General features: G+C 44.6%; 2 protein-coding genes across 8 annotated transcripts in view; one reads left to right on the forward strand and one right to left on the reverse strand.

Moving 5' to 3' along the window:
* HACL1 (2-hydroxyacyl-CoA lyase 1) overlaps positions 1-233 on the reverse strand; it is a 32,961-nt gene extending 32,728 nt beyond the window's left edge. Inside the window, exon 1 of one of the 2 annotated variants that reach the window (XM_081159455.1) lies at positions 67-233. Coding sequence is in view for 1 of the 2 variants with exons in the window: in XM_081159454.1 (XP_081015580.1) it covers positions 67-156 (90 nt within the window). In the remaining variant the exon portion in view is untranslated. The remainder of the gene's footprint in view (positions 1-66) is intronic. The other variant, XM_081159454.1, reaches the window with a different exon arrangement.
* BTD (biotinidase) lies at positions 77-24,363 on the forward strand. 6 transcript variants are annotated; one of them, XM_081159457.1, is made up of 5 exons: positions 77-438; positions 840-948; positions 15,387-15,651; positions 20,382-20,531; positions 21,730-24,363. In XM_081159457.1, exons 3-5 carry the CDS (start codon positions 15,403-15,405, stop codon positions 22,909-22,911), a joined length of 1,581 nt encoding a protein of 526 aa, XP_081015583.1. In that variant the 5' UTR covers positions 77-438; positions 840-948; positions 15,387-15,402; the 3' UTR covers positions 22,912-24,363. The 6 variants fall into 6 exon arrangements, with proteins under 6 accessions (XP_081015583.1, XP_081015584.1, XP_081015582.1 ...); XM_081159458.1 differs by lacking the exon at positions 840-948 and having other exon boundaries at positions 352-438; positions 21,730-22,732; positions 23,684-24,361; XM_081159456.1 differs by lacking the exon at positions 840-948 and having other exon boundaries at positions 352-438.

The raw sequence follows: 24,363 nt of genomic DNA on the forward strand, positions 1-24,363 counted from the left end.
GGTCCCCAACATGCTCGGACCCCGCCGGCTGCCGTAGGAGCCTTCCCTCGGGCAGGGCCACCGTACTTGCGCTTTCAGAGCCTGGGCGATGACTGTCGCCCCGGACACCTGCTCCTCGCTTTCGTCGCCGCGCTCTGCGAAGTGACTCCCCGACATCTCCCACCCAGAAGCGCAACACCCCCTTGCAGTCGGCAGCGGTCGGTCACCGAAAGGAACCCGGGAGACACCCCCTCTGACTGACAGGAGGAGGGCCACCAACAGCTCTAGATAGCGGCGAGGAAGGGGCGGGGCTACAGTGAGTCCCCGCCCCGGGTGGGGTGAGAACGTAAACACCCGCTCTCTCCAACCAGAAGCTTTTTGGCTTTTGTACGCTCCGCCATTCGCGGGCCCGGCGTCGGGAGGCGGGGCTAGCAGGAGGCCGCGGCCTATGCCGAGCAGGTAAGAATCCGAGACTCGGGCGCCTCGCCGGAGGACTGCTATTCCCCAGACATTCGGGGCCGCACGGTCGCGGACGAAGGGAGGCTGGGGGAGGGGCGGAGGGGACGTGACGGGGGCGCGCTCCCGGCCCCGGCTCCGCCCGGCGCGGGGATCCTGGGACTCGGGGCTGCGGGCGGGCGCCGCAAAGGCTGCTGGGACCAGGGCTGGTTGGACGGTTTCCGGTGCAAGGCGAAGTGGTTGTCGGGTATTGTAGTCCGGCTTTCTCGGCCCCCGTGTTCTAGGCTGTCATTTACACGTGTTTCCATGTGTGCTTTCCTAACTGTGGATTTGCAATCTGTGAGGCATAGTAACACACGTTAATGAAGTCCGTAAGCAGTGTACGCTTTACCCCACTATTACAGATGAGGACAGTGTTTCCCAGCAGGAGATAAAGGGCCTTACCCAGAGCCATTGGACCCCGGCCAAGCCCAGGCCCCCGCTCGTGTACTCTGTTCCCTGAGGCCACACGAGGTAAGAAGGGCCCCTTGAACCTGCCCTTGCCAGTAACCCACATTACTCTCCACTCTTGTCGGTTCCAAAGTAAGTAAATGTGGGTTTTCATGATTCTTGGATTCATCCCCTGTGAACAACCAGCCCCTGCAGCCGATAACCTTTTAAAACATATTTTTGAGTGAAAAAGATGCTTGCAATGTGCGATTTCTTAGGCTGTGGACTCAGGGTCGTTAGACTATCTGCTCAGTAACAATCTCCAATCACAAAGAGTGTAACTTAAGATATTGGAGGACTTGGAGTGTTTTAAAGCAGTAAGACCAGAAATACGGGGAAGGTAAAGGGACAGGCGAGTGGGTCATGGGCAGTGAAGTGAATGAAAAGCATTGGGCGTGAAAGCATTTCTAAATCCAGAGATTTCCAGACTATAGCCCTGGGCCCTTCCTGAAGGTCTTCCCCTGTGCATTTCAAGCCCTAACCCCAACCCCAAGCTGAGGAGAGTGAAATTGTTGCCTCCCTAGAAATGGGGACCGAATCTAAAGGTAGCCTAAGAGGGAGATTTCTTTGAAGTCTCAGAGTTCATCTAAAAAATAAATGCAGATTTACATTCTACTCCAGAATATATACATATTTTAATATAAATGATCTCTCTATTGAGGTAAAATAAGCATAGAATTAAAGGTACAGATCTTAAATTTAGATGAGTTTTGACAATTGTAGATATCTATGTAACCACCACTTAAAATAAAAATGACATTGCTCTGGCCAGTGTGGCTCAGTTGGTTGAAGTGTCGTCCGTGCACTAAAAGGTCACAGGTTCCATTCCCAGTGAGGGAACATGCCCAGGTTGTGGGTTTGATCCCCAGTTGGGCACCTACAGAAGGCAACCAATCAATGTTTCCCTGTTACGTCGATGTTTCTCTCTCCATCTCCCTCTGTCTCTAAAATCAATTAGAAAAATAAAAAATAAAAATGACATTTTAAACAATTTACCTGTCAAGTAAAATTGGCTTTTCAGAAAGATACAAAGCCTTCTGTGGTTTTGAATAGTCCTTGGCACACTATCTCCTCTCCCTGTTTGAGAAATGTTAAAATCAGAAACAAATGGGGACCAGCGTTGAAAATTCCTTGAGCCGACAAAACCAGTTTAATCACTCAAACAAAGCTGAAGCTTATTTTTCTAGATTACTTGACCCTGGTCCTTTCTTGCTTATGCCTCTGGAAATCATAAGCAAAATTTGAAGTTTCCTAAAGTTGATACGAGGTAACCACTGAAAATTCCAGTAATATAACCAGTCACTGTGAAGAAAAATAAGTCACTGCTTTCTCTCTATATAATCTGCTTTATAACATACCCCTGTGCTTTGTTCTGAGTGCTCCAGGTGTATAAACTCTTTTTAGGTTTATTCACAGTAAATATTTACATATTATTACTTCACCGATTCATTGGTTTTACTTATGTTATTTTTAAACTTTTGACAGATGCATGGACTCCATCCCTTCTATTATGCAATATTATTTATATCAGTACCTGTGTAATAGTCTCTACACCTATTGCATCAGAATCTCTTGGAAAACTTTTTTAAAATACAATTTCTTGAGCCCTACTCCACGTCTGCTGAATCAGCACATTAGGACAAGTTAGGCACCTGCTTTTTTGTTGTTGTTGTTAATCGTCACCCAAGGATATTTTTTCTATTGATTTTTTTTTTTTTTTTAAGAGAGTGGAAGGAGAGGAAGGGAGAAAGAAAGAGAGAGAGGGAGAGAGAAAGGGAGGGAGGCAGAGAGAGGAAAGCATCAATTGGTTGCTTCCCACACAGCAACCCAGGTAAGTGCCCTTGACGGGGAATCGAACCCTTGAACCTTCAGTGTGCGGGCTGACGCTCTAACCGCTGAGCTACACCAGCCAGGGCAGCTCCTGCATTTTTGATTTGCAGCCCAATTTGCGAACACTAGCTCTGTACTCATGCTGGAGGCATGAGATAATAATTAAGTGTATGATTGCCTGTTACCAAAGTAAGACTTGATTAATTTGAACTGTTGATTAATTTCAGGTTGGTCTGACATTAACAGCACAGAGTATATAGATAGCTATCAGTTCATGGGACCTTGTGTACACTTCTGTGTCAAAAGAATTACTGATAGAATCACTCAGTATAAAGTGTGGTGAAATCTGAACTATGAGCTGGAATAAATCCCCTGATTTCAGATTAACTGGTTTTGCAAAAGGATTCTGCCCTTTAGCAAAGGGAAAAGTCAGTGAGACTGTTTAAACTTGCTTTCGCCTTTCCACCTTTCAGTTCAGGGTACAAAGTTCCACTGTTCCCTTGGGTCTGATGATTCAGCAGAAGTGAGGAGAGTCCCTACCTACAGGATTAGCAGGCACTGGGGACAACTCCTTTAAATCCAATCATAATTACAACGTTTCCAAATTCTTTTGTAATTTATCCAAGACCATTTGTACAGATTTTGTAAGGCCTAACCACATTCTTTATTGCTTTCACTGGTAATTTTATTTTGCTGGGTAGTTCATTGGAATTTTATTTGTTTGATTTTGTTTATTAATTTCTTTATTGGTGGAAAAAAGTCAAAGGAGAAGTAGGTTTTAATTTTTTAAAAAGAAAAGGCTAGCATAATGCTAACATGGTCTCCAAAGAGCAGAGCCAGTCACCGAAGAGTTTTCATACCAAGTATTCTATGCGTGGGTTCTGAGATTATGAGAGTTACCTGGTGACTTTCTCCCGTCAGGGCGAAGGAATATCCAAGCAACCAGGTAGTTTAGTAAGAGCAGAAAATATCATGCTTGTGTTAATGGTGGAGTTAGGCCTCTGTCCTTGAGTTCAGCTAAGAAAGAATTCAGAACCAAGAACTCTAACGTAAGAAGTTTATCTTAAAAGTCACGGAGGTAGAAGAAGTGAGCCTGCTGGGCTGCCTGGGCTGCCTGGGCTTAGGAAACAAGTTACTGAGGCAAAAGGGCCCTTGGAGCTTAGGAGAAAGAAGGCAAAGGTACATGCCTGAGGGAAGAAAGTGGGGACAGTCTAGGGCTTGCTAGAGAGAGAGAGAGAAACATTGATGTGAGAGAGACACATCGATTGGTTGCCTCCCCACCCGGGGCCTGGGATGGAACCTGCAACCTAGGTATATGCCCTTGATCAGAATTGAACCCACAACCCTTTGGTGCTTGGGCTGACACTCTAACCACTGAACCACACCTGCCAGAGCATGATAGTACATCTTAATTTCAGTAAACAAAGCACACTAAAAGTCCTCGAGATTATTTAAAAGTGCATAATACTAGCTAAACCTGTGAAAAATAGTCTCACAGATATTTTATTAAAATGTGAAGTGTTTGGTTATCAAATGAAGAAATGAATTAGAGGTTTTGAGATGCATTATAGAATGGCTGAAATAGAAGAGAGAACTGAAACGAAGTGTCTTAAATACAAACAAATAGGAAGCAACAATAAGAAAACAGGAAATTTATGTAGAACACTTTTTAAAACCAACATTGAAAATGGCGCATCAAGAAATGTGCTGTATGAAATATATCAACATAAATACAATATAATAAATAATATAATAACATGGTTCTTTGAATAAAACAGGTTAAATTGATTTTGTTTGCTTCTCATTAAATTTTGGACTGCAGAGTATCAAAGCTCAGAGATAGGCTTAAAGCAAAACCATGAAAAGCAATTTTATTATCAGACCATCAGAGACAGATTTAATTCTTATTACCAGTAGACAGGCACTAGAAGATTTTCCCAGTTACTGTCTAACCTAAAGAAAAGCTGGCTTCCTGCCCTTGCCTTGGGCCATCAGGCCCTTTACCTTTGCTCTGCATTAATACCAGCAAGACCCACACTGGAGTGGGGAGCATTGTTTCCTTCTTTTAGCTTTGTCTTCATCAATTGTGGGTTTTTTGTTTTGTTTTGTTTTTTTAAAAGCAAATTTAGGGTAGTTCGACATCAGCAATCATTAAATCACTGATAAAGATATTTACTTTGTATGAACTGCACTAGGAATGGTAACAACTGTATGTCATGCTATGAGGGCGTAAGGGATTTATCTCAATATGACCGAACTCCACACTTGGGGATGGCCCACGGGAGTCGGGGAGGCAGCAGCTGATCTGTTCTCTGTGTCAGCTCTAGGGCAGAATCTCTGAATGATTCCCGGAGTAAGGAGTTGAACTGGGCTGTAACCCCTGGTGAGGGATCTCTCACCTGGAGTTACACCACGGTTCAAGCCCTTAAGCTTCTTTCTGCATCATAACCTTTAAGTTCCTCTTTGGGGTTTAGCTGTGACTTATTGTCTTATTCACTTGTTGATATATACTTTACATTTATGACAATTTTTAGACACATGAATAGGAAAAGAGGTTAATATATACCCATGTACCCAGCCCCTAGCTTAAGAAATGCAGTGCAAATACAATGGATCTCCCTGTGTATCCCTCCCCCCTTCCAGCTCCTTCCCTATGCCATAGAAATTCACCACTATCTTGAATTTGGTGTTTATAATTCCCCCATTGTCCATTCTATAGGTGAATACGGAGACAGGAATAATTGCTGCCACTTTTGTAGTCAATCTACCAAAGTATCTATTATCTAAGCACCATTCATAGTATAGTCAATTCTTATCCTAGTGATCAATAATGTCATATATCAAATTTCCATATACATGTGGTCTGTCTCTGCACTCTCTGTTCCAATCATACACAACCTTAATTTCTATATTTTTAAAAGAAGTCTTTATGTTGGTGAAACAAGTCCTTCTACTTTATTCTTTTGAAACCATCTCGTCTATTGTAACTAATTTCCTATTGCTGCTCTAACAAATGACCACAAACGTAATGGCTTAAAACTATATAAATTTTATTATCTCACTATTCTGTAGTTTAGAAGTCTACGATAATGTTGAGATGTTGACAGGACTGCGTTGTTTCTGGAGGTCTGAGGAAAGGATCAGTCCTTGTTCCTTCCAGCTTCTAGAGGCTTCCCACATTCTTGGCTCCATCTTCAAAGTGAGCAACATCACGCTGCTACGCCTCTGATTCTCTGTCTTCTGCTTCCCTCTCCCACACATAAAGACTAGTGATTACAGTGAGCCTACCCAATAAGCCAAGAGAATCTCCCCATCCCACAGTCAGCTGGTTTACGACCTTAATTCTACTTTGTGGTGTAACCTAACACACTCATAGTTTCTGGGGATTAGAATGTCAGCTTCTGTGAGGGACCATTATTCTGGCTTCTACATCTATTCTTGGCCTTTTTCTCTTTCATACATATTATGGAATCAGTTTATCAAGTGCCATGAAATTCATTGGGATTTTGATTAGAATTACATTGAATTATGCATCAATGTTTTGTGCTAAGATCATGAAAAGAGAGACATGTGCCTTGTGATGAAAGAACACACTACCACCCATAGTCTTACCAGAGGTATGGAACCTGAGTCTTACTCAGTCTCCTGATCCACCTTCCAATTTTCAAGAAATACCAATTAAAGAGAAAAGTTTGTACCTCAGCGTGCATGTGCAATAAGCAAAATCCATTCTGTTGGAAATCTGCAGGTCAAATGACCAGGCATCTTCAACAGATTGATTTTTAAAAGAATGGAAAAGGAATCTTAAAGAATATACCAATCTTTTTAAATTGGGAAGACTAAACTGTAATGCTTAGGGATGCACATAGGGTAACAATTTTTTTTTTTTTTTTAAGGAAGTGATAACTATAAAAGCCAGGGTAATGGTTACTTGGTCACTTATGGGTAGAGTTGCCAGATTTAGAAAAACAAAACAGGCCACCCAAGACTCCCAGTTAAATTTGAATTTCAGATAAACAATTATCTTTTAGTGTAAGTATGTCCTAACATACTTGTTTACCCAAAATTCAAACTTAACTGGCCCCTGTGTTTTATCAGACAAAATCTTGATTTTATTCAAGATGGTAATGCAGCTTACTTCCCAGCCTTCCTTATAGCTAGCAGTGGTCATGAGTCCCCTTGTGGGCAAAAACATTTACATGATGTCAATGGACAGAGTTTTTGGGAATTGAACTGAGTAATTGAACTGGCCAGATACCCACTCAACTTCTCCACTTAGCATGGTATAGTAAAACCTCGATATAACGCACTAATTTGGGCCAGAGGGTATCCTTTAAAGCTGAAAGTCCCTTATATAATAAAGTAGATTTTCTGAATGCATATGTTAAAAAATTGACAAATTAGTTTCCTTGTTTTTACTTATGTAAACACGTTTGTGTGATTAAAATTAAGTATATATGAAAAGTTTAATTTCACAGAAAAGTTTCCTGTATGTATTACTATAATTTTAAACTTATACTGAATAGACCTAGTAAATGCATGCATTCACCAGTCACTGTGAGTAAACAAATGCACAGGGCTGGGGCATGGCTTAGCACACGTGGGGACATTGGCTGGCACATGTTAAAACTGCTGCAGAAAGTCATGCCAGGGGACAACAGAACCATGTACCACATGCGATGCAGTATGATCACATGCTAACCACTTGCTGAACAATGTTTACGAGCAGTGACTCTTGGATTGAAATATATAGATTGTAGTTGTGTATATGTAATTTATGTCGGCAAAATTACTACAGTGTTTTTTCCAACATATGGCCCATTTGCTAAAATTTGTTAAAAAATAACAGTGAATTAATAACAACAACCAAAAAAAACACACACCTGTTCATTTAATTATAAGCAAATATTGGTTAAAAGCATTTAAAAATTAACAGGGTATTAATTTTCACATTTGACATATGGACTGGAAATTTTGTCTGTTAAGTCGAGGGTTTACTGTATTTTATATTTAAGGTTCTTTATCAGTTCTTTTGCCATAATTTTTCTACTCACCTCTTGGTTGGCAGAATTTTATCTTCTATGCATTTTTTCCAAGAAAGGCTGATGAGAATACTATTTCCTGAGTTCTTGCATATTCAAACCTATTCTTTTAAAAAAAAAAAAAATTGATTTCAGAGAGAGGAAAGAGGAGAGAGAAAGACAGAAATGTAATTGATCGGCTGCCTCCTGCGTGCCCCCTGCTGGGGATTGAGCCTGCAACCAGGGCAAGTGCCCTGACCTGGAATCCAGCAGCGATCTCCTGGATCCTAAGTTGATGCTCCACTGCTGAGCCACGCCCAGCCAGGCTATTATCTCTTATTTTTATACTTCAACCACAGTTTGGCACAGTATAAAATTCCTGGTTCATATTTTCATTTCCCAAAGGACCGTATAGACTTATACTGGCATTGGCATTGTGGTAAAGTCTGAGGACAGCCTGAGTTTTTGCCCTTATAAATGCCCTTGATCTTTTCATTTGCATTCCCAAATGATTCTTACTTTATCTTTGAAAACCAGGAATTTTATTAGGCTATGTCTTGGTGTTGACATTCTGTTCCTTTCTTTCCTGAATTTTGGTGTGACCTTTCATCTGTACATTCAAATCTGCTTTCATTTCTGGAGAGTTTTCTTCAGTTACACCTTTCAATACTTTTCTTGTTCTGTTAAGTGTTATCTATTGTTTATAACAAATTACTTTACCACACATTTAGTAGTTTAAAATACGACCCATTTATTATCTCACAGTACCTGTGGGTCAGGAGTCTGAGCATAGCTTACCCTGGGTCCTTTGCTTGGGGCCTCACAAGTCTACAGTGAAGGTGTCAGCTGGGCCTGCAGTCTCATCTGAGGCTGAGTCCTTTCCCGAGCTCAAATGCTTGTTGGAAGAATAATTTCCTTGCAACTATAGAACTCTGAGTTGTTTGGTTCTTCAAGAACAGCAGGGGGCAAAGTGACTAGTAGAATATCTACCAACTACTCCTGTTTTATTCTTCTAAAATCAGGAAATTTATTTAAACAAATGAAAACCAGTAACAACCTGGTTCCACAATGATGTTCCTATCAAGGCAAAGATAAGCACTGAGTCCTTTAACTGATCTGGATCAAAGTTGGGGTAGAGTTCCCTCCCCTAGTTTTAGTGTTTAAATACTTTGCTGCTCATTTCACTGAAGATGGTAGAAACACTTTGAAAACTGCCAACATTCTGTCAACCCTATTGGAGAAATACTTAGGAGATAAAGATGGTTTGATTCATGTCTTTCTTTGATGGGAGGAAAAGACAAGAGTCAGAACGTAGGTTCTACATGCCTTTATCCCCCAAATGTGACCCCCAAACAGGAGCATCAGCATCACTATCACCTGCGAACTCGTTAGAAAATGCATATTCTCAGGCTCTACCCCAGACCTGCTGAATCTAAATTTCTGGGTATGGGGGTGTCCAGGGATCTGATGTCTAAGCCTCTAGGGGACTCAGTATCAAGCCCACATTTGAGAACCCCTGCTGTGGTCTGACCCCTGGAATTTCCCTTGGGTGTGCCACTTTGAATTTCTGTTTAATTCTGCCACAGCTGCATTGAAGACTGACTCCACAGTGTTCTTTGAAGGTTTGATTGATAAATTACCCCCTTTCTTCAATGTGTGCTAGGAGGGCTGGACCAGGAGCCTGGGTTCTAGCCTGTTCTTGCCACTAATCAGTCCTGGAGTATTCTCTCACTATGAAGATAGAATTTTGCCACCTGCTCTCACAGGAAGATGACATGAAATAATGGATGTCAAAATGGCTTGAAAACAATAGCATGTAACATAAAATGCAATGTGGCATCAATATAAAATTTTGTCCCTATGGATCCCTTAACTTGGTCAGGTTTCCCCATACGCTGTGCTATCTGTCACAGTGTGGGCGGGATGCATTGCTTTGTACTCCAGTCACATCCTTGGAGTGCGTGACTAAGATAAGAAATCACAACAAATTTAGAACTTGTGAATACAGAAGATGCAATAGGTCCTGGGAACATGGCAAATAAAAAACAGCTTCCATGAGACCAAAATCTTGGAAGATCAAATGTTTTCTCCCCCCCCACACACACTGTAAAAGAGTTAGCTGAAGTATTAGAAATTAAGGAAAGGAGGGGAAAAGCCATCCATGTATTGCTTAAGAATCACTCTGCTCCGGTGGTACGTGGGTTAATGATACTCAGTTTGTCCAGAGGGTGGCAGCAGCAAACCTGTAGAATCAGTCCCAGCTGGGGCTTTTGTTCTGTCTGCATAAAATGAAAAATATCCTTCTTACATTCAGCACCTGCGCATTTCAGGAAGAAGTTTTATTTGACTTAAATTATAAAGATAATTTCCCATTTGAGAAAATGGGATGACATGTTTAGATTCAAGAGCCATGATCCCTTGACTCCTCGTTTAGTGCTCTAAGATAAATTGCTCTAGCCAACAGAGCAGGAATAGGCCCTAAGGCTGGTCCAAAGTTACACTTCTGGGTATTGCTCCCTTTTTTTGAAGGTAAATAGCTGGAATTTTTTAAAAGGTGAAATCACAAGTTACCGGTTCAACTGAGAAGCTTGGTAATTTGTTCACTGTTCCTTGTGAGTTCAACCTTGGACTTTGACTTCATCGCCAGTTGCCACTCACACGTGTTTTACACTTGACGTCTCCCACTGAGACATCAAAAGTGTTGGTGGTGGATAGGTTTGCACAAAGCTGTTCAAGCAAAAACCATTGTGGGACTTCTTGTTCCAGAGACCAGCCATGGGTAATCTAGCCTCGGAGGAGGAGAGAGGCAGAAAACAGGAGGCTTTCTAGGAAATGAAAGGTCTCTTTGGGGATTTCTTTCAGTTCAGATTATGTAAATTCGATGGGATGGACATTATTTCAAAGGATTTAGACGTGGGAATCACAAAATTCATGAGAACAGGTTTAAAACTATTTGGAACTTTAATTTACAGTGTTTTTCTTGGCTTCCTGTCAGATATACATAGAAACAGATACTCAGCTGATTCCAAATGACTCACACAGGCCTTGTCCCATAGGACCCGACATTTCCTCTGCCGACTTTTCCCGCCTCCTTTCCCAATCATGGGACTGTTCCTCTCCCTGACAAGTTAAAAGTGACAAGTTCTTTTGTTAACGATGTCAATAGGTCTATATATAAATTTTTAAATGTATGTCGCTGCCTCTGAAATTATCTTAGTTAGAATACCTTAATAATCTCTAATTTTATTGCAAAAGACACTATTGTGCTAGCGTGGCTAGGCAGGAAACACAGCTAATTATCAAGATGAATCATTTAACAAGGTGGGGAAAAAAGCTCCTTGGGTGCAAAAATATCTGGTGATTGACATGTTACCAAATTTCCCCAAAATAGATTTCCATGTGATTTAGACTTTGATTTCTTTTCCTCTTAGATCAAAAGAACCTTCCTGATTAGGATTAGTGTTGGGGGGAACGTTTTCCATTCTGAAATGAGAAACAGAGGCTTCTGTAGGGCAGTTAGGAGATCAGGATGCTTGCTAAAGATGTCACTCCAGGAATTCTCTTCCCGCCTACCAGTGATTTCCTGTCTCCTGGATCTGTCCTCTTGGCACACTGTACGGTCCTTGCACGCAGTGGGGAGGCACTGGAAGATTCTGAGCGGAGGAATGTCATGATTGACTCAGGCTTTAACTGGATCTCACTGGTTGCTCTAATGAGATGACAATAAAGAGGACAGTGGCGACTGCTGGGAGGTGTGCGGAGGCCAGGGTGGGCTCCCATCTTATTTTTCCCTCTCACCTGATTTTCTGCTGCCTTCCCCTGGTCCCTGGCTCCAGCCAACTGTTCTCCTTTCTATTTCTTCAGCCCACCCCGCAAGCTTCCACGTGGTTTGACTGAGCCATTTCTGTGTGGGATACTCTTCCCCAGGCATCCAAATGGCCTCCTCTCTGACTTTATTCAGACATCACCTCATGGAGGCTCCCCAACCATACTGATTAAAACTCTCCTTCATTCAAAACCAGGTCCTTCCTCTCCCTCCCCTGTCTTTATTTGTCTTCTGCATTGATCATCTGACATACTAGATTGTGGTCGTCCGTCTTTCTGTACATCCAGAGCGGACGCTTCATGAGGAAGGGCTGGGCTTATTCACTACTGTATCCCTGACACTTACACCTGTATCTGGCACACAGTTGGGTGTCCCATGGATGTCCGATGTGAGCCCTCTTGGCTCTGCTGTTCCCTGACAGTGGGATTCAGGGCATCTCACAGGCCGATGCTCCTCTCCCAGAGGGCTGTGGTGAGCAGGGCGTGTCAAGCAGGGTGTCATCTCAATGGTGCATTCTTGCTGGGCCCTTCCTGAAGCTTAGTCTCACCTGTCAAGCACCCTCCAATGCAAGAGGAGGCATAGCTACCTTTATAGACCAGCACACACTTCTAGTGACCATTTTGTTTATGGCCCAGGTCCTGGCCAGCTCTAAGGGTGGATGAGTAGCCAGATCTCCAAGAACCTCATGACTTTGCAGAGCCCCTTGTTCCCAGGGAGCTCCCACACCCGCAGCCCACCTGTGCAGGTATCATGAGCCAGCACCCGGTAACCTCTGGAAACTGTCCCTTCCAGTCCTGCCTGCTGTGCCCTTCGAAGTCCCTGCCTTGACCTTGCTTGTTTTTTCCTGAGACAGTTGTGTAGTGCCAAATAAAAAGGGAAGCCAGCATTTGCAAATTTGGTTAAAATGGCAGCTATTCCCCACTCTTCAGCCGGGCCAACTGTTGCTCGTGTTTTTATTGCAATTACACATTCTTGCCCACCTCATTAAGCTTGCTTCTTTCAGGCATGAATACCTGGTTGAATCTGCATAGCCTCTTATTATAGACCCACCTCCATTCTCACACAAGTGATTGCCACTTACTGCTCCCCCACCTGGCTTCTTTTGTAAATAAGCGAAATTTTATTTTCTCAAGAGAGAAAGTAACGTGATATCTTGCTGTTTCCACAGTTTCCTTGTTTTGCTGGCTTGCAGGTCTGAGAGACTTCAACAAATGTTCTGTGTTCCCAGCTCTGTGGTGTACAGCTCGTAGTTGAGAAAGGGGGCTGCTGTGAATGTCACTCCTGACCTGCCTCCACCAGGCACTGGTTCAGATGCCTCCTCGCCCCACCCCTCTACTCCCAGCCTCAATTTCCCCACTTCTTAGTGAGACCATAATGGCCTTATACTTTAGAAATATTGAGACTATGATTTTGAAAATGAAAAGTCCCCCCCACCCACTCCCCATTAGCATCATTATGAAAACAGAGATGGAATGGAAAATAGATTTTGAGACTTTTATAATTATTCTTTGCTGGCCTTCAGAGGCAAAATTCAGATAAGAAAGCTTATCAATTATACTTTTGTTTCTACCCAAAGACTCATGACTGCTCACTCAAAGGCCCCTTGTTCTAATCTTAAAACATTGTTGACAGTGTCCCAGATGACTGGCAGCAAGTCCTAGGGTTTGGTATTTAGATGGTACATTTATTCCCCTGGGAAAGAAGTAACAGTTTGAGAGGTGGCAGGGTTGGGGGGCAGAACTCCACGTGTTCTGAGGAGTATGTGATTTTCTGAGGATAATGACTGAGCATCCCTGGTCCTTGTCTGTTGCTGAAAATAATCACGGTTACTTTTGTTTTTGGAACTTTTGAGAAGAAAAAAGGAAAAGAAATGAGCAGCCTGGAGAATTTGGTTTTGAAATGCAAACGCAGAAATTATGAGTCAAACTTGGGCAGGGCTTCATTTTATTTTGAAAGAGCAGCAATATGATTCCTGGATTTGTCTTTGTTCTCTTGGCGTTTAATCCGGATTCCTGGGCAGTTGGTCAGCCCCAGCCCATGTCCACAGAGCACGTGGCTGGGGCCTGGCACGCCACCTGGTGATTCTGCCCCGGCGGAGGGGCTTCAGCTGGGAGGCCAGCCTGGTTTTCAAGGCAGAACTGGGTTCTTCACTGTAAAGCACTTAGTAACACAGAATGGACAGTGTGGTGAATGCCCGGGGGGTTGTAGGGGAGGTAGAATAAATGGTGATAAACGGAGACTTGACTTGGGGTGGTGAACACACAATACAGTGTACAGATGATGTGTTGTAGAATTGTGCACCTGAAACCTGTATAATTTTTTTAACCAGTGTCACCCCAATAAATTCAATAAAAAGGGGGGGGAAATAAAAATTCCTGTTCTTGAGGAAAAAAGGCACACAGAAGTGTCATTGTAAGTGGCATAATTCATAATTTACTTTTAATCTCTTATGGAAGGATTTACAAAGCTGAGTTTACTTTCTAGAATACTCTAGTTTATTTCCTAGAAAATTGCATTTTATCATTGCAAAAGGATTTTCTTTCCAAATGAGTATGCTTTCCAGCAAGAGTTTTTGTTTTGTTTTGTTTTGCTTTTAAATCTTAAAAAAAATTTTTTTTAATATGTCTTTATTGATTTCAGAGAGCGGAAGGGAGAGGGAGAGAGAGAGAAACATCAATAATGAGAGAGTCATTGATTGGCTGTCTCCTGCACACCCCCCACTGGGGATCGAGCCCGAAACCCCAGCATGTGCCCTGACTGGGAATCGAACCTCAATCTCCTGGATCCTAGGTTGATGCTCAACCACTGGGCCACGCTGGCCAGGCTCTAGTAAGAGTTTTGAGTCACAGAGACAGAGGTGGAGAAGTGGTGATGGGCCATGGCAACTGTCAAGTTCAAGGAGGAAAAAAAGTCACGGTGTGGTTGGGAGGCTTCTATTTATCTGTTCATAACAGACCGACCCTCATGTGGAGGTCAGCAGCTTCTCTGCACCAAATGAAGAACGTGCTGCTGCGTAAAGGGAGCCTTGCCCTGCGTATTCGTTACTAACCGAAGGAGCGCAGGGAGAATTTTACTCCACCCCTTTCTTTGTTTTGTTTTTTAATCGTCACCCAAGGAATGAGAATCATTTCTCCATTGAAAGGAGAGGGGAGAGAAGCACCGATGTGAGAGAGACACATTGAGCAGTTGCCTCCCACACACACCCCAGCGGCAACCAGGGCCGGGGAGTGAACCTGCAAACCAGGTACGTGTGACCGGAATCAGACCCGCGACCCTCTGGTGTGCAGGCCGACACTCTAACCACTGAGCCACGCTGGCCAGGGCTAACCCACCCCGTTTTTACAGGTAGGAAAGGCCAGCTGCGTTATTAGAATCGCGACAGCCACGGCTGGTATGGATGACTGACCTGCAGCATGTTTGTGTGCGTGGAGGGCCGGCTGCGGGATGTGGAATATGTCACAGAATCATGTAGGACAATTGGAATAATTATTGTTGCCCAAAACGCAAGTGTGCAGCTAGAGGAGAGATTAGTGACGCAGACACTGGGTCTGTTTTGGAAATGTTCTAAAACCAGACTATTAACACAGTGAGCCATTTTAAACACAGCTACGTGTTTGGAGAGAAACACATACCCTTTTATTAGGAACATGAAACAAACCCTTTGAGCGGCAGTACCACGGCGGGTGAGTTTAATTGCTGGGAATTAATAAATCACAGTTGCAAAAGTTAAGTTCTTGGCAGGATTCTTTATTCAGCTGTTTTCCCCTGCCCTCGTTACATTCCAGATTTACGGCCTGCGTTATGTCTGGAGCCAGCCGCCCCCTTGCTCTTTTCCTCTGCGGCTGCTGTGCAGTGGCCCTGGGAGCCCACGCCGCGGAGCGCTGCGTGGCCGAGGAGCTCGACCCTGAATCTTACGTGGCCGCAGTGTACGAGCACCAGTTGATCTCGAGTCCGAACCCTGAGGCTCTCACCAGCCGCAAGCAGGCCTTGGAGCTGATGAACCAGAACCTCGACATCTACGAACAGCAAGTGAAGACTGCAGCCCAAAAGGCAAGACGTGCTCCTGGGGCAGAGCCCCAGCTTGTCTCAGGGAAAACTGCTCTTTAGCCCTGGGTCAGGGCTTCCCGCAGCCCCTCTGGGAAATCAGCGCCGTTGCTAGAGCTGAGTTGAAGCAGACAGTTGGCGAGAGTGTCGCTGCTCAGAGAGTGGTCCCTGGACCAGCAGCATCAGCAGCCCTGCTGACCTTGTGAGAAATGCAGAATGTGGGCCCCACTCAGACCTGCTGAATCAGACCTACATTTTAGCAGGATGGCCAGGTGATGCTTTTCATCCCTGGTTCTCGAATGTGGCTGTGTGGAGAATCGCTTGGCCAGTTCTAAACAAATGTGGGTGCCTGAGCCCCATGCCTGCAGAGTTAGATGGGCTAAGGGCTGGGCACTAGGATTTTTTAAGGCTTCCCAGTGGATTCCAATGTGCAGAAAATCTGAAAACCACCAGGCACGATGGCCTCTCATGCGCTCTGAGACATTCGGAGTTGAACTGAAATAGGCATCCATAGAACTGCTATTTGCTGCCTCCAGATTATTTGGGGTTCATTTCTGGTCTCAGTGCCAGACGGTGAACAGTCTTAAGAACTCAGTCCAGACAGAACTGAACCCAAAGGAACAAAGGGAGGTGGGTGCCAGCCTTTGTGAAAGCTTCCTGCTTGGCCCGAGTTTCCAGCTCCTGTCAGGAAGGGTGGGGCTGAGAGGGAAATGCCAGTGCCAGATGTTACTGTAAGAAAATGCCCTGTTGGGAAACCCATAACCAAAGGGAAGTTTGAGTTTTAACCTTGGCAGTGGGGTGACCAAGCCCAGCTGCTGGATGGGGAGCCCTACTCTGCCTCCACATGAGCAAAACTGCCCTGTGTCTGTGAGTTTAAGGGGCAGAACCAGTCATGCCAACAGGCTCTGCACCCCAAGCAGTCCCTGTCTCTGGTCAGGGTGGACAGAATTGCCTGGACAGCCACTGTCTATGGATGGTTACATTTAAATAGTCTAGCCTATAAGGCATACACACACAAACACATACACACCTCATGTTGGAAGGGAGCTTAAGGACCTGGTCCAAGTTCCTCTGATGGGTGACACTCCTCTCTTTTGTTCCCAGCCTGCCATCCGGTTTCTCCTTGAACGTCCTCAGTGGCCCAGAACTCCTGTCTCACAGGTCCCCTGGTTCCAGCTGAGGCCAGTGGGCACTTTGGGAAGGTCTTCCTTTCACTAAGCAACAGTTAGCCTCCCTATAACAGCCACTCATTGTTCTATTCTCCGAGCTAATAAACAGGACAGACACCGAGTCCCTCATCCCGGTGTGCCACCTTCCCCAACTTGAGGACCGCTGTCCTGGTCCCCCTGGCATCTCTCCCCCAGGCTACATATACCTAGTTCCACCCACAGCTCCTGGAGGTGAGGATTTCAGACCTGCTATCAAGACTTCCCTGGTTGCCTCTGCTCCCAACTTTTCCCGAGGGCAGGGTGGAGTAGAGCTATCACCATTCTCATTCTAGACTTGTCCCGAGAAAGCTTTTGGCAGCCACATCTCACTGTGGATGCATGAGGCACTTGCTGTCAACTGAGACTCCTGACACATAGTGGATACTGCTGTTGCCATTCTGTGCTTATAAAGTTCACTTATTTAACTTGAGAGCATGACTTCACAGGTATGCTGCTAAATTTCATCATTCCAGCCTGTTGGGCTATTTGGGGATCTTTACTGACATCTAGCATATGTTACTTTCGAGTCATTCACACATCTGATGGACGTCCCACTTACGTCTTCGTGTAGATAAATCCCAGGCTCTGTCATCAATCCGTCCTGACGACACAGATCCACTCTGGAGCACTCTGCACAGAGGTGTCTGCTTGCGCGGCACTCAGTGTCACCGCCTCTTGCTCCTGCATCCTGTCTTACAAGACTGTCCTAAGACATTGGGCAGCTGCCGTACTGAAACCCAGACACTGAGACTGAAGCGTCCCCCTGCATTTTAATAACCTGCCCCCAAGTGAAACACAGAGCATGTTTTTGTCAAACCCGTGCCAGCTGCCAGGCATCACTCCCTCTCTATTTGTGGTCCAGGAGCAGGGACGAAGCTGTTGATATGACTGCTGTCGGTGTTTATAAATATCTCGGCGGCCCTATGTGGTTATATGTGTTAAAGCAACTTCTAAGACAAATTGATGCGAAGCATGTGTCAGAGTTTTGTATTAAACTCATGATAAGGGTAGAGGTTCCTGCACAAGCCAGTGGAAGTATTTCTCTCTTGAAAGAGGCACTTACAGGGAAGAAAAGGAGTCCAGCTTAAAGACGTTAGGCTGGTCGGTCACCTGGGTGGGCAACCGTAATTCCTCAGGAGTTCTTGATCTCATTGAGTTTATCCAAAAATTGCTCATGTCACTCATCAGGAATTTACCTATTTCCTAGAACATTCCTAGAAAGGATTGGTAATCGCATCAGACCCAAGGTTCCTCCCCAGCTCAGGTCTGTTTCCTCTCCTCAATCCTGGCAGATACGTATTCCGGAAATCCAATTCAATTTTAATATCAATCTGACATCTATACATAACTGTCATTTTCCATAAAAAACAACAACATTCAATGCTCTCAAAGTTTTGTTTTTACTCAAGGAAATTATCCAAGTATAATTTTCAAAAAGTTAAAAACATGAGTCATACAAGTATGGAATGAACATGCGTCAAAGCTTTTACTGAACTCATTAATTTCTGAAGGAACCAGTAAGATGTAAAGCTGGCCCACTGAGAGTAGTGTGTGTCAGGCAGTCAGTCAAATGAAGGGGGAAGTGAATTTGCCAGTAGATACAGAACTGGTTAACGTCCTGCGGGGCAATAAAATTGTGACCTTTAGCGTGATGTTTTATTAAATGGGAAAGCCGAACAGTGGTCCGTTCACTAGAGAAAGTCTTTGAATGAGGCTAATTGGTACCCTAGTATATCTTGGAAAGGCATACAATTTGTCGTCTCTCTTTATTCCCAAGTTTGCGAAAATTTCCCTTTACATTGATCTCATACTCTGCTGGAGTGTACATTGGTATAATCTTTCTGGAAAGCTTTTTGGCAACATATGTTAAGAACATACAACTTCTCATACCCATGACCCAGTACTTTCACTTATAAAACTTTATTCCAAAGAAATCATCATCAGAGATTCAATCAAAGATTTGTGTACAACACTCATTCACTGAGTCTTTTGAACACCCTGCATGCAGATGGTCACCACTGTTTTATTACAAAAAGCTGGTGATCATTCAACCGTTCAATAATAGAGATTTAACTGCGGTGTCCTCTTAAATTAAATGTGGCCATTACAAATGATATTTTTGAAGGTATCTTTGTAGTCTTGATGTTTTATGTAGTGAGAAAGTCAAGATGGAAAACCATTATTTGTTATCTCAATTAGAGACAGAATGAAAATAGCCAAGATATTAACAATAAATATCTTTATGTCACAGGATTATGAACCCTTACTTTATATTTTCTGTTTTCCAGGTTTTCTATAGTTAAACTTTTGAAGCTTTATAGCCAGAAGAAATTTATAAAGAAAGTTTTCAGTGCATTCCAGAAATAAGTGACTCATATTGCCCGTTATTGTAGATTATTCATGCCTTCTCCGCCTTCCTCCCCACCTTTTACTTTGGGGCAATGTCCCAGGCTTAACATTTGAAGCCATGGAAGCAGAAAACCGCAGAAGCATGAGGCCCTGGTCAGAGAGCTGAGGGCTGCCCTGTTTGTTTGGATTTTCTTAGGTTGCCACAGACATCACAGGGAGCCGAGGGGTCTCCAGGCGGGGAAGAGGCCTGCAGTGTGGTCAGGATTCTGAAGGGAGACTCCTAATTCCCAGTTGGAGAACTGCAAGTTAGAGCAAGTCCTTGTTTCTATGCTGAAATCAACACACTTGAATTTTACCCACCAGCTCAGTGGGTCCCAACCTTGGCTGCACCTTAGAGTCACCTGGGAACATTAACCAGAATCCAACCCACGATTGAAGCAAACTCTTTAGTGGTAGACCCAGCATCACCCCTACACAGAAAAAAATTTTTCAGGAGTGTTTTTTCAGAAGTTCCCCATCTGATTTCAGTGCACAATGAAGGTTAAAAACCACTGGGCTGGAGATGCCACATTTGTTAATGAGCCCAATACTCAAGGCCTTTTGTAGCTGGCCCATCTCCCATTGCACCACCAAGAGCTCCAAACCCCTAACTGTTAGCTTGGCAAACTCCTCCCTTGAACCCTCCTTCCCTGCACATGCCCCCAGGTGCATGGTTATTCCCAGAGGACCTTGTCTTAGTTCCCTCAGAATTGGGCCAAGCGAGATAGCTTCCCCAAGACTAAGATCCCTGATGAGAGTTCAGCCATTTTTTTTTTTTAAATATATCTTTATTGATTTCAGAGAGAGGAAAGGAGAGGGGGAGAGAGAGGGAGATAGAAACATCAGTGATGAGAGAGTCATTGATCGGCTGCCTCCTGCACGCCCCCAACTGGGGATCGAGCCTGCAACCTGGGCATGTGCCCTGACCAGGAATCGAACCTCGATCTCTTGGATCCTAGGTCGACGCTCAATCCCTGAGCCACCCCGGCCGGGCTCAGCCACCATTTTTTTGCCTCGCTCCTGGTACACAGACAGCAATTGCTTGATGGCTGTCAGATGCACGGATGAAAGAGTGAATGAATGAAGGGGTCCTCCCCATTATCTGATAACATGCCATACTTTGATGTTTTTGACTTACAGGGTGTACAGATTATAGTGTTTCCAGAAGATGGCATTCATGGATTCAACTTTACAAGAACTTCCATTTACCCATATTTGGACTTCATGCCGCCTCCTCAGTTGGTCAGGTGGAACCCATGCCTGGAACCCCACCGATTCAGTGACACAGAGGTGTGTGAGCGTCCTAGCCATCCTCCTCAGTAGGCCAGAGGCCTCCAGAGATGAACCAAGCCAGGGGCCAAAGCCAAGACATGTTAAATTAGACTGAAACGGAACCCTGGGGTCCTAAAAGTGAAACCCAAACACCAGATGCCACGCATTCATCCTGTTAAAGAGTGTCTGATATGACGAGTCATTTACTCATCTATGGATCTTCCCATGTATTATTACACAAGAAATACATAAATATACGTTTATAAAACAAAGTGAAAGCCCACCTTCACCACACCCCAACTCTCATCCTACTTCCCTTCCGAGAGAAACTGCCATCGACAACTTGATGTGCGTCCAACTATATTCTTTTCTATGCATTTTATAATTGACATTCTTTTTTTAACACACTATATGCTTATTCTTTTTTAATTCTTGCTATCATAACCCATGTCTCAATGAATGTCCTTGCACACATATTTTTGTAAACATGTCTAAATTTTCCTGCAAGCTGAGATTCCTAGAAACGGAATTTCTCAGCAGAAGGATAGGCACAGTTTAAGTTATTGTAAAGAATGCCAGATTTTCTTCCTAAAAGATTTTGATTTCGCTTTACCTCCCCAGTGATGTGCATGAATGCCTGTTTCCCCATCCTTCGGTCAATGTAAGAATAATCTTTTTAATTCCTGCCAGTCTTATGAAAGTGAAAAATATCTCGTCATTATTTTATTTTTTAATATGTCTTTATTGATTTCAGAGAGGAAGGGAGAGGGAAAGAGAGAGAGAGAAACATCAGTGATGAGAGAGTCATTGATGGGCTGCCTCCTGCACGCCCCCCACTGGGGATCGAGCCCGCAACCTGGGCATGTGCCCTGACCAGGAATCGAACCTCGATCTCCTGGATCCTAGGTCGATGCTCAACCGCTGAGCCACGCCCGGCCGGGCTTGTCATTATTTTAATTTGCATTTCCTTAGTACTAACAAGGTTGAGCATCTTCTCAGATGTTTGTCGGCCATTTGTATTTGTTCTTTAATGAGTTCTTCCTATCCTTTGCACATTTTCAGTAGTGGTTGCTATTTTTATTGATTTGTGATGGCTATTTATATATTATGGACACAATACAGGTACTTTTCTATTTTAAAATTATAAGGCAAAAGGCAGGATTTTAAAAACCCATTTCTTTATACATGTATTTATACCTTTTTTCCCCTCTTCTAGGTCCTCCAGCGCCTGAGCTGTATGGCCATCCAGGGAGAGATGTTCCTGGTGGCCAACCTGGGGACGAAGCAGCCTTGTAACAGCAGTGACCCAGGGTGCCCAGGGGATGGAAGGTACCAGTTTAACACGAACGTCGTGTTCAGCAACAACGGAACCCTCGTAGGCCGCTACCGCAAACACAACCTCTACTTTGAGGCGGCTTTTGACACCCCTCCGCAGGTGGACCACGTTATCTTTGATACGCCCTTTGCCGGCCAGTTCGGCACGTTCACCTGCTTCGACATCCTGTTCTTCCAGCCGGCCGTCAGCCTCCTCGGGGGCCCTGAGGTGAGGCACGTGGTGTTCACGGCCGCCTGGATGAACCAGCTCCCGCTCCTGGCGGCCATTCAGATTCAGAGCGCTTTCGCCATAGCCTTCAATGTCAACTTCCTGGCTGCCAACATCCACCAGCCGTCTCTGGGGATGACTGGAAGTGGCATTCACACGCCTCTGAAATCCATCTGGCACCATGACATGGAAAGCTCCACGGGTCACCTTATAATTGCCCAGGTGGCCAAAAATCCACAGGGTCTCATTGATACAGAGAACGCCACAGAGAAAACGGACCCATTCCATACTAGATTTTTAAAGCTCTTGGCAAGCGACCCACACTGTGAGAAGGATTCTCAGGAAGTCCATTGTGATGGAGACATCAGACGGAACATGAATGCTCCTCCCACGTTTCACTCTGAGATGATGTACGACAATTTCACCCTGGTCCCCGCACAGGAGGCAGAGGGCCATCTCCGAGTCTGTGCAAATGGCCTCTGCTGTTATTTACTCTACCAGAGGCCCACTGTGTCCCAAGAGCTGTATGCCCTGGGGGTCTTCGATGGCCTTCACACCGTGCACGGCACTTACTATGTCCAAGTTTGCGCCCTGGTCAAGTGCGGGGGTCTCAGTTTTGACACCTGTGGGCAGGAGATCACAGAGGCCACGGGGATGTTTGAGTTTCACCTGTGGGGTAATTTCAGTACTTCCTATATCTTTCCTCTGCTTCTGACCTCGGGGATGACCCTGGAAACCCCTGACCAGCTCGGCTGGGAGAATGACCACTACTTCATGAGAAAGAGGGGACTGTCCTCTGGCCTGGTGACAGCAGCCCTCTATGGGCGGTTGTATGAGAGGGACCATGGAAAGTGAGGGCTGGGCTCTGGCTGCCGTGGGGACAGCCCTGAATTTGCACAGGCCACAGCTCATAGCACTGGGACCACCTCTGCCCATCCTGGGAGCTGTGGGAAGAAATAGGGGAGGCAGATCCCCCCCAATGTCTCCTCCTCTTAAATGAAAATTATTGAGCCATTTTCTTGTATTTTCCACCCACATTTATCTTTTCCAAGCCGTGTCTTCCTCCAGCAAATCTCCCATTACACAATTGGCTTTAAGAGCTAAAACAAGCCCGGCCCATGTGGCTCAGCGGTTGAGCATCCACCTAGGATCCAGGAGATCGTTGTTCGATTTCCGGTCAGGGCGCACGGCCGGGTTGTGGACTCGATCCCCAGTCGGGGGCGAGCAGGGGCAGCAAGTCAGTGACTCTCTCATCACTGATGTTTCTCTCTCTCTCTCCCTCTTCCTTCCTTTTTCTGAAGTCAATAAAATAAATGACAGTTTGTATTTTACACATCCACAGAGCAGTGGTGTGTGTGTGTGTTTCCCTTATTCGTAGTGTTAATCAGTGACACGCAGGACACATAAGTATTTCACAGGCCTCCAACGTTTTCTAAGGGAAGAAACAAACAAAGCAAGAGCTGCATTGGAAATGGCTGCCCTGGCCCTTTCCACTCTGGGCAACCAGAGTTCTATCCAGATGAAATGGTAACACTCAAGCCACCAGCAACACCAGAAATGCGGATTTTGAAGCAGCTTTTAAAACCAGAAGGGACGTTTTTCTCACATCTGCCTTCCTGTCTGGCAGGACTCACAGTAACTGGGAAGAACGTGTGGTGCCCCAGAGAGGGGGGACTGGAAAAAAGTGCTGAAGAAAGGGCAGTAGGAAGGTGCGAGTAATCGGATTCTTTCTGCACAGCGTGTCTCACCGGGGATTCCAGGGACCTCCATCAATCACACCAGCTTTGGACAAGAGCCTTACGGTTGCCCAACTGGGCAGGATGGAATGATGCTGGTGGAATTCAATCCCCCGCCCCCGGAGGGCCTTGTGTTTGCAGAGAGGCACTGTACCTCTTGCAGAGAAGTTACCAGAACTGCCCTGGAGGTCCGCCCACTTCAGTCGTTCATTTATTTAATCGCTCAACAGGTGTTTTTGGAGAGCCCACCAGGTACAGAGGCAAGGACCTCCCACATTAGTTCCAGATGCAAAATCATCGAATTCAGTGTGTGAAGACATTGTCAGGCCACTCGTTTCTGTAGTATTTGTATCCGACATTTCAAAGTCATCCTGACTCCATGCCCAGTAACTGTTTCCAATCATTTTAAAAGTGGAAAACGGATCCCTTTTTAAAGACAATGGATAATCAGGCGCCTGTGGTTTGCCTCTTCAATGTTGTGGCTATTTAGTTTTATTCCCCTTTGAAAATTAGGTGTTTAAAAACGGTGTGCATATATATAATTATATAAAATAAAAAGTGAAATTTCTTC

The sequence above is a fragment of the Miniopterus schreibersii genome (assembly GCF_964146895.1).
Source record: "Miniopterus schreibersii genome assembly, chromosome: 15".
NCBI lineage: Eukaryota > Metazoa > Chordata > Mammalia > Chiroptera > Miniopteridae > Miniopterus > Miniopterus schreibersii.